We start from the raw sequence: 11,186 nt of genomic DNA on the forward strand, positions 1-11,186 counted from the left end.
TGATCTGTGCTTGATATCAGTCGTTTTGGTTTTTATCTTGGTTCTTATTTAGTTGAGGTAAAATGTTCTTGTTAAGGACGTATATAATTTTAAAGATCGAGTATATCTGCTAATTAGAAGAAAATCTAAATCGTCCTCTTCCCTGTGTAATGAAAATTCTCCACACGCTATCTGGGCATAAATAGCGGTCTGCATTTATGGCTTGGTTAGCAGCTTGCATGGTGAGAGAAGGCGAATGTATTTTCTCCATTATTAACGTGGGGGAGGTGGCCTATTTCTTTTCTCCAATTTCTTATGGTTAAATATGTTTTGCCTTGTAATTTGTTGAGTTCTTGGGGAAATTATTCATTCCACGACCAGATGTATACTTGAGGGCATACTTGGGGCAACGAAGTTTACAGACGCAAGGCGGCAAGGGTAACCTGTGAGAGTATATTTGTTTACTCATTTCTAACTTAAGGCAAAGATTAAGCAAAAGTTGATATTTCAGGAGCAAATTTGACGTTTTCTTGAGTTACTAAAAACGAAAAAGGGCCAAATATACCCCTATAATATTGGAAAAGGCCTAAATATACCATTCACTATACTTTGGGTCTAAATATACCCTATCGTTATACTATTGGTTCAAATATACCCTTTCACCGTTAAAATTGTCCAAAGTGGACATCCAATCCTATATGGCACTAACAGTAGATGAGATGGCATGTGTCACGACCCAACCCCGTAGGTCGTGACTGGCGCCCTACTTGGGCACCCTGACATACCTATCCATATTTGATCACACACAAATAGCATATACGGCCATAATTACTATATGCCGTCTCAAACTATATCAAACTGTTCAAACACATCTCAACGCAACCGTATGCGGATATATATGTATAGATGTCAAAAAGCCGGCAAGACTATCAAATATGTCAAAAGCCGACAAGGCTGTCAAATGGCACAACGGCCCAAAACGCATATACAAATGCACGCCGACAAGGCTGCCATAACGAATAGAGTCATGCAAACACATCCGTACAGAAGTAGGCACACACACCCACAAATACGTCTACAGACCTCTAAACAGACAAACCGTATCATATGGCGGGACAGGGCCCCGCCGTGCCCCTGAACAAATACATATATACATAGCGAACGAATATATACCAAAATGTGTGCTCTGAAATGAGAAGAGCACTCCAAACAGCAGAAGAGGGTGTCCTAAATGGGTAGATCACCAAACTGTGCGTCTGTACCTGCGGGCATGAAACGCAGCCCCCCGAAGAAAGGGGGTCAGTACGAAATATGTACTGAGTATGCAAAGCAGAATATACAGAAAGCAAATCTGAGACATAAACGAAATGGAAGTACCAAACATAAGTGCAAATCCAACATATCAAAATTTGCTTACTTTCAAAAATATGTAAGTAATGCATAGGGTACAGAAGAATATGGTCGCCCACCCGTCGATGGCGCCATAACACAGCATAACACCAGAAAGTTTCAAATCTCCGTATCCCCGTCACATATCACATCACCACATAACGCCATACACAGCATAACACCAAATATAGGTGGAACCCGACCCTCTTTTGCGAGTAGCTCGGTGAACCATAAACACAGCATAACTCTGGAGTATATCAAAGTGCGCACGATAACAGAACCGGCGAAAGATATAACAGAACGCACGAGCAGAGTCATGAGTAACCATATGCATAAAACCATTATCATAGACTCAAATATAAGTAAATGACCATACTTGAAATTCGAAATGTTAATCATGCCAAATTCTTTCAAAAGTCGTCCGAATTACATAAAGGAAAGTCGCGGGACCCACGGACGGGCATTGACCCGAGTCGGGCCCGCCTATGGAAAACATACTTATCATATGCCATACAAACTTCTTCAAAAATATGGAAGCAATCCGAGCCTTTCTGTGAAAGCTATGACGTTCACAAATTTCGAAATTCTTTAAAGTGAAACCTTTTTATGCAAAGTTCGGAAAGCGATTATTTCAAAGACATAATGGTTCATATTTCATCAAATCATACATAAGAGTGCCAAGGAATATTTATAAGGCTCATAACATGCTCGGATTTCGAATCATAGGATTTTCCTAAAGGCTCGTAATCTAGCCTATCCAAAACTAAGGCATGCCAAAAGAAAGAAAGATTGCTTTACATACCTCGTACGCGCTCCAAGTTTTCCCAACTAAAGTTAATCCCAACCTACGCCTCGGGCTCCCCAAGGCCTATGAATACGCCAACGAATATCAAACATTAGCCATAGGTACTTAAGCCATTTATTCCAAACTAATTCTAAATTCTACAGAAATTTGGGCAGCATTTCCCCTGTAAATAGGCCAACCCGAGAATTTAACGCGTCCAAAATCAACAACAACAACCACAATAACCAACCTAGTAACATTGATAACCGATTCGAAAGGCAAAATAATAATAGTAACTCTCTTTTACATCATTCAACAACTTTCATAAATTCAACTCGACGACTTACCTTCAAACCAACATCGATGCTTATATATTTAAATACTAACCCGAATCCATACCAACAATACTTAAAGACATTCTAAGCAATTCATACAACATTTCCAACAATCCAAAATTTTCCCTTCCTTTCCACATAATGTAACTCTTCCATTCTAACTTCACACCATCCAACTAATATCAACATTTTTCCATATTCATTAACTAACTCAAGATTACCCAAACATATTTCAATAACATTTTAAACAATATCCAAGGATTCGAACCATTCCGCCCATTTCCATATTCCATTCGAAACTTCTACAATTGCAACGAAACTACCAAATCGCATTGTTTTCTTCCAAATTCATTAATAACAACCATAGTTCACATTTAGCATCTTACTTTCATAATTGCATAAAAATTATATAAAAATCACATAATTTCTCATAACAACATACAACCAATTTCAACACCAACTCAACTCGTTAACCCTTTATCTATGTCATCAATGTCACAACGACACCTCTAACAAGCTAAATAAATTTTAATTCACCATTCTCTTTCATTACTATGGCTCACGGCCACACTCCTCTTCACACACCCACACGACCTCTATAAAGTTTCTAACCATTAATTTCCTTCATTCACATCACATAACCCATGATAACAACAATAATCATATGAACATAATCATACCCTCAATCCTTTCAATTTAGCAAGGATAGCAATATGTCCATAAAACAACACAACTTTAAATTTAACCATTTAATTCCTACATAATGCTACTAAAATCAATTCCTCATTCTTACTCAAAACACCCCCCTTACACGGCTCAATTTATAATTCAACATCAACATACATAACCCGTTTGTATTCAACACACATCTACCAAGCCATACAAGTCTAAACTACCTCCAAAACATGTAGAAAAGAATTAAATCTTACCTTAGAGACAAGCTCTAATTTTTCACCATGAAATGTCTTCAAGAAAGCCATGGCCGTGAGTTGCCATGGCTAACATGAGCTCCATCTTTTTCCTCCTCTTAATCTTCAAACCTCTCCAATTAATTGTGTAGAAGGGGGCAAAAATGGGCTGGCCGTGAACAGTACCCGTGAACAGTAGCGCCGCCGTGAATAGTGCACCGTGAACAGTAACGCCGCCCGTGAATAGTGGCGCGGGAACTTCTTTCTCTCTCTAGGCTTGAGAGCCCTTCTCTCTAAAACCTAATTTGCAAGATTAATTTGTGGAATATGTGATGACTTAGTCATCCACTTATACTTATATATTATCTTTACAAAGTGGACATGTGTCAATTTTCATGACATGTGTCCATCTTTATTCAAGTCCAACCAAATCTCGCCACGTGTCGTGGGGCCAACTTTTCGATAATTAGATTAATTAATCACTAATCCCCACTTAATAATCTAATCATGGTAAATTAATCCCAACTTTCCATTAATATTTTTACACTAAGTAAAATTCATAAGCAATTCATTTTCTAATAGAGACCGGAAATTAAAGATTTCTGTTTCGTGCCCGAAAATGATCCCGTCTTTAACTTGAGTCGATTCTCTTGCGAATAACTCGACGTATAAAATTACGGGATATAACAGCATGTCACGAGGTGGATGCCACGTGGCATGCCACCTCACCACCCGTAACCCATTTTACCCCTCCCTTCTATTTGTTCTTCTCCACTAAATTTCCTTCCCCTCCACCACCATTGCCTTCATTGCCGCCACACGGCAGAAGGCAGACCTCATCCAAAACGAATAAAATGTCCAGATATATCAAACTTTGAATGGTAATAGAAGCGCAAATTAATTATTAATGATGAGCATTTTACAGAACAAACTCAGTTTATAAAATGGTTGCAAGTAGCTTTTTCACAACAATACCAAGACAGAATGGACAAAACTCAATCCTCACCTCTGTAATCCAGGTGGGACATTGGATATCGAAAGTTTATTAATGGTACTGAGTGTTAGATCCTCAATTACTCAATGTGCTCTAATGATTTCCCAGTCCAATTGACAGGCATTAAAACCCCAAAAGAAAGTGGTGCAATAGGAATGAAGATTTTCAAGCTGCATCGATATATCCACCTTCTGCCTTGTGGCGGCAATGATGGCAATGGTGGTGGAGGGGAAGGAAATTTAGTGGTGGACGAACAAATAGAAGGGAAGAGTAAAATGGGTTAGGGCTTGTGAGGTGGCATGCCACGTGGTATCCACCTCATCTATTATTAGTGCCATGTAGGATTGGATGTCCACTTGTACCAATAGTATAATGGTAGGGATATATTTGGACTCAAAGTATAACGAAAGATTTTTTTAGCCCTTTTCCAATAGTACAGGGGTATATTTAGCCCTTTTCCGTACTAAAAAAATATTATCACCAAGAGATGTGATGGGATGGATGAGTGACCCAAGTTTTTGGTTTCCTATAGCGCCATCAATTTAATATGCAATCATAATTGGGGTTCCTAGTCAAATTTTTATAAATATTTAGTAGATTTCTTAACATATGTACATGTTTTAGGCAAAAACTATTGAGTTCACGTAGAATCACATGTGACCATGTAGATCTGCCTCTGCCTTAAGTAAAGGTTTCAGGTTCGAGCATTGAAAATTTTAAAGTTATTAATAGAATTCGTTTCTACAAGAAATGCACAAATAGCCGTTTTTATGACCCCTATATAAAGAATAGCCGAAGTTTATAAAGTTTTTAAGACTAAGGTGCTTCCGAATCAAACTTCAGATCATCGAGATTGAATATTCAATCGCTGGCCTGGAGTTTCAAACTTCAGATTATCGGTTTGAAGTTTGGACCAAAGCCTAACTTTAGATACATATGAACTTTAAATGTGAGTTCAAACTTCCAACCTTCGGATCGAAGTTATTCTTGGCCACTTCACAACTTCAGACCTTTGGTAAACTTCCGTTTAAAGGTTGGAAGTTGGTAACTGGCTGTCTGGCCAAGCCTAACATCAAACCAAGAAGATGTTTCCAGAGATTAGTAAGAAGCTCAGTTGTCAACCTTCTACGATAATAATAATAATAAGAACAAGATCTTTGTATCTGCATTAAGAGCAAATGTATGGTAGTTAAAAGTACATTAAGGGCTCGTTTGATTAGGTCGAATGGATATGGGGGGTTTTTTTCAGTGAATTAGAAAAAAAATTGAGAGATTCATCATCGTATTTGAACTCAAAATCATAATTTTTGGCAAAAAACATGACTACAACTGATCACAATTATCATTAGTATTTGTCTACTTACAATACAAAATTCAAGTTGAAATAAGCTAATCGAGATTGGGAACTACACTTTATGGAGTCAAGTTCTAATTAAGAGCAAATTGGGAATACAGCTAATCGGGAATGACGTGGATGGGACACACTTAATCTCCAAAGTAGCCCATGAAACATGATGGGTCATGCAACTTAGTTGAATGAGGGAGATTGTTGTGCGTGTGTGAACAAAGTTTCACTTGAAAAGTAGAAAAGAGAAAGAAATTATTAATAAGATGTTGAATATTCTTAATAGTATGAGTCCTTTTGAAAAAACCACTAGAATCATATGATATATTGGGAATCTCTTATGATAATCATCCGCGTTGATACGTATCTTAATGCCTAGAAGTTGGATCGGATGGCCCTTACATAAGGATTATATTGCCTTCAATTTTTATGAAATACAATATGCTCATAACCAATGAATGGCAAGTGCTTTTCCTTGTGTGGATCCTATTCCAATGGAAACTTGATGAGTCGATCCACCTACATGTCTTGATTTAACTGTTCTATCGGGTGTTACTCCGCGTATTTCTTAACGTAAAATGGGTAGGCAGTTTCTATGGCGCATAGGTCTCCCAAAAGATATCAGAGCCGAGCAAAGGTTTCCTCAGGCCGAACGGAGATTGGGCCCTCGAGTTTGGAATCAATTTTATGCAACAAGACATTGCTTTGCTAACTCGAATTGAAGCGTGATAAAATCGGACTATCATCCGAATTATAGAGCTATGACAAAATCAAACCTAAACGAACAAAATATTGAATTGAATCGTAATCTACTGAGGGTTATTGTTCACATGAAAAGTAGAAAAGAAAAAGAAACTATTAAATAAGATGTTGAATATTCTTAATGGTGTAAGTGAGTCCATTTAGAAAAACTGTACGGACTTGACTTAAAGCAAAAAATATTGCACCATATTAAAGGTATCTTAAAATATTTTAGCACGACTATTTACCACCTTACAATAAAAATGCATAATAAAAAAATCACTATAATTATTTCCTCATGAAAAATTATTTTGTGAAAGACTTTGGTCCAAACATAACTTTATTGCATGTACAAGCAAAAGTAAAATAGAAAAACCTAGGAACTTTTAGACTAATTGGTTGACCTTTCGAATATAATAGTAAAGCAAAAGATAAGTGACTTTCAATTAAAAAAAAACTGCTTTTGATTGAAATAGCAACAATTAAGTAATTTTTCATATAAAAAAAATACATATTTCAGGAGTTGATTGAACAGCAAAAAAACAGAAAAGCTCTGAAAACGATATCATTCACCTCTATATATTCTTCGATTAATTCAGTTGAGACATTTTATTTAAAGGATATAAGATAGTATGATATTGCTTAGGCTTTTCTCCTGCTTACAGACCTAAGCATGCATGTCTATTCCTGAATTAATTGTGCACTAGATAGAGCTGAGAATCCTCACTGCCTGGCAATGATTAGATAAGCATACATAGTATGACACCATTTTTTACTTCCTGTTAAGGAGAATATTTTCCAAGAACCTATCTAAGTCCTTGCATGAAGGCCCTCCAATAGCAGTTGCTTCTGCTGCTTTCTTCTTCCACTCCAACGCCTTGTTCTTCAACTCGTTACATTTTTCACCTTCCATCATATCCTTAATAAGTCCTTCAATTTCTTCGCGCTTGACATCTTGATTAACCTCAACACCTATTCCCCACTCTGCACAAGCATATCGACAATTTGTTGGTTGCTCAGCAAAGAATGGCCAGCAAATTAGAGGAACTCCTGAAGCCATGCTTTCGATCGTAGAGTTCCATCCACAATGTGTTAGAAAAACACCAATAGACGGGTGAGAAAGAACTTGATCTTGTGGGCACCAACTTGCTAATAATCCCCTATCTTTAATCTCTTCAAGAAATTCATCAGGCAAAACGGCTGAATCGCCCATCACAATATCAGACCTAACAATCCACAAGAAAGGGTGCTTGCTATTTGCAAGTCCCCACGCGAATTCTTTCAAGTGATTGTCTGCCATTGAAGTAACAGATCCATAATTCACGTAGATCACTGAACTTGGTTCCTGTTTATTCAGCCATTCAAGACATTGGAATTCTTCTTTCCATAAACTTGGCCTAAATGAGCTCAGTTTGTTTTCTGGGATTGTTTTTTCCATCAATGAAAGTGGACCTGTAACTAAAATGTTTGGAAATCTAGTTTTAATTGCTTCTAGGACTTCATGTTCCAAAGCAGTGAATGTGTTGAAGATCATTGCAGAAGTGCTTAAGCAATTTTGTGCTTCATCACCTAAATAATTTAGCAGAATCTCATCTGGATCTGTAGTCCTGATAAAGCTTGGCAAGTCTCTAAACCTAATGTTTCTCATCCCTGGTATCCCATCAACAACTCTATCGATTGTACCATCCTCCATAAAACTATCATCTGTTGAACAAAACTATATACAAATATGAGCAAGATTTAAAGTTCAACAATTAAGGGGTCGTTTGGAAGGGTGTATTAGGTAGAATAATGTTGGTATAAAATGTTAGTATAATGTTTGGTTGCAAATTTAAGTCTAGTACAACGATTACCAATATTACTTATACACCCTATTCAGTATTATTCTTATACATAGTAAACCATAACATTAACAATATCAATACAGTTCTAATACTTATACACACTATTCAGTACTATTAGAAATTATGTAATGCATGTTATTTTTAGTACAACAAACCAAACAGTCAATAAGATTTAATGCCAGCGTTACTAATCAGCATGACTTCTCTTCAAACAAAACAAAGTTTCTATCACAGAACACATTGTATTTTTTTGAAATTATGGGTTGACTAATTAACGTTTGCTGAAATTTCAATATCTTTTCACATATATGTACTTCCACGTCGAAAATATTGTGTTCAATTAAAACCCTGAGTACGAACCTTTGAATGGCACAATCCCTCTTCTTCTTAGTTCATGATATTGAAGATATCCCATATAACCACAAGCTGAGGCTGTCCAAAATTGGACATCGCGGATGCCAAATTCTTGTGCAGCCTTAATTGCAAAGCTCATCAATCCATCTGATATTATACAAGAAATTGGTGGAACAACTGATGATGAAATGAGCTTTGATAGTAAATCACGAAAAGGAGTCAAGCAGTTCTTCCTAATCGAGTCGCACAACGAAGCAGGATCTTGAGTTGCATCACGATCTGATCGAGGCAATCCTTCCGGGATAGTCTCAAATAAGAAATCCTCGAAGGCATTCGCAAATTCAGGGCCTTGGGATCGGATTAGTCGTCTATGGTTATATTCAGTGTTGACAAATGTTATATAGAAGCCTCTTGAGTGTAAAATCTTGGCTAATTTCATGAAGGGTATAACATGACCTTGTGCGGGAAATGGTATACACACTGCATGAGGTTTTTTGCCAGACTCAATGCCCATGTTTAGTAAGGGATGATGTTTCTTTTCAGTTAACTTGTGAACTATTGCTCATTGAGTCCATTCTTATATAAGTCCAACATTGGCACTGTTTCATATCAGAATGCTCTGCGACTTTTATAATCTTTGTTCATCTTTTATTTTGCTTCTTTTGGCAACAATTTGTTTGACCACAACAACAACAAACCCAGTGTAGCCTCATAAGTGGGGTCTGGTGAGGGTAGACTTTACCCCTATCTTTGTGGGGAAAAAGAGATTGTCTCCGGTAGACCCTTGGCTTAAAAGAAGTGTAATCAATACAATATTGAAAGGAAAATAACGACAACAAAATAACAAGAGTACAAAGCAAATAAAACAACAGGTGACAAAAATGAAGATGCTTAGGTGGATGTGTGCTTATTAACAATTTGTTTGACTATTCCAACTAATATCTAAAATTCCAGCTAGCTTAATCACTGAACAACTATATGATCTTTCATTTTCAGTATTCAACTTATACTATTCTCTTCCATCAAGTTTTGTTGACAATTCATTTCCTACCTTGATTGGACATACTTGGCATGAGGACAAAAGGGTGATAAGAATATAGCTTAAAAGCCAATGGAGACAAGTATTTACTGGACCATTATATTACAATTCATTTATCTATACTATTGACTAATACTCTTGTCTTTTTCTTGTAATTGTGGTGCCATACGCAACTTGTTTTGCGTCTTCTTTCGGTCAAATCTATTGGTAAGATAAATAGTTAATTCCCTGTCCACTTATTACTATAGTATATATGACCAAAAAAAATGATGAAAAGAATAAATATAAAGTAATGTCAATTGTTCTAACATACAGAGTGACTAATTTTCAATTTGAGTTGATCGGCCCTATTAAGGGAAGTGTTATCTTTTGCTGTTTATTGTGGTGGGGAATAATATTGGAAGTTCAGGACATATGAAGATAGCTGGAGAGGAATCAAATCAACATCAGACATATGAAGATAGCTGGAGAGGAATCAAATAAACATCAGGGAAGAAAATTCATCAAGAAGACTCAATGAGGAAGAAGCAAGTTGGAAAGGGGGGGAGAGAAAATGTATATATTGAACACGATTAATTTATACGTCTACCTGCAATTGAATTCCACATTTTATTACTAGAAATCGGATCAATGGCAACAGTTCCTTGAAATAGGCAATAACAATTGCAAATTACAACAATTTCCCTTTATTCATTGCAACGGTTGATATAATCAAATGCAACTGTTCAAACACATAACGGTATCATTTTATGTAATAGCTAGTGAGGATGTTGCAACGGTTTTAATGAAAATATTGTAACGTTTTTTTATTGCTATTGCAAGGAACTAGAATAAGTACCCGCACGAGGCGTTGATTGTTTTTAAAAGAAAAAAGGAGAAAGTAATAATTATAACAATCTTGATTTGATTCTCTTTGCTTTGAAAATGCAATCTTTATATTCATGATCTTTCCAACAAATATTAATACCAACACAACATGCAAATTATATTGAAGAATACTAATCATGTTAAATTATGGGCTGAATTATTAGTTTGCGTATGTTAGATCACATTATTTTAACAATATTTTAACTATCAACTTTTTCAATGCATCGTTGAAATTAAAGGGAGCGATCATATAGTCATCAAATAACTTTTTTTAAGGACTTATTCACTATTAATATTATATTGATAATAATGAGTTTTTATTAACTTGTCACTTGGCTTAATATATTGTCTACTACTCTTTGTTATATATATATATATATATACTAGTTTTATGAGGCCCGTGCTAAGTCCGGACCCAACTCTAGATATAAAAAGTAATTTTTAATTAAAGAAATATAATTTATGTTGGTAATAATTAAACTTCAAATAAGTATATTTTTAATATATAAAAGCAAAACTTTCATTTCACTCCTTTAATATCTTAACTTTCATTTTGATAAAATTATTTACTTCAAAATTAAATGCGGAACCATAATTTGAAATATAT

At 35.9% G+C, this 11,186-nt stretch overlaps 1 protein-coding gene across 1 annotated transcript; it reads right to left on the bottom strand.

Annotated features, from left to right (window-relative positions):
• Positions 1–6,939: 6,939 nt before the first annotated feature.
• On the bottom strand, positions 6,940–9,485 carry LOC132644883 (linamarin synthase 1-like). The gene is made up of 2 exons (XM_060361538.1): positions 8,680–9,485; positions 6,940–8,179 (listed from the first exon to the last, which is right to left on the bottom strand). The coding sequence occupies exons 1-2, from the start codon at positions 9,185–9,187 to the stop codon at positions 7,248–7,250; spliced, it is 1,440 nt and encodes a 479-aa protein (XP_060217521.1). The 5' UTR covers positions 9,188–9,485; the 3' UTR covers positions 6,940–7,247.
• Between the last annotated feature and the right edge of the window lie 1,701 nt (positions 9,486–11,186).

This window comes from Lycium barbarum, chromosome 6 (assembly GCF_019175385.1).
Source record: "Lycium barbarum isolate Lr01 chromosome 6, ASM1917538v2, whole genome shotgun sequence".
Lineage (NCBI taxonomy): Eukaryota > Viridiplantae > Streptophyta > Magnoliopsida > Solanales > Solanaceae > Lycium > Lycium barbarum.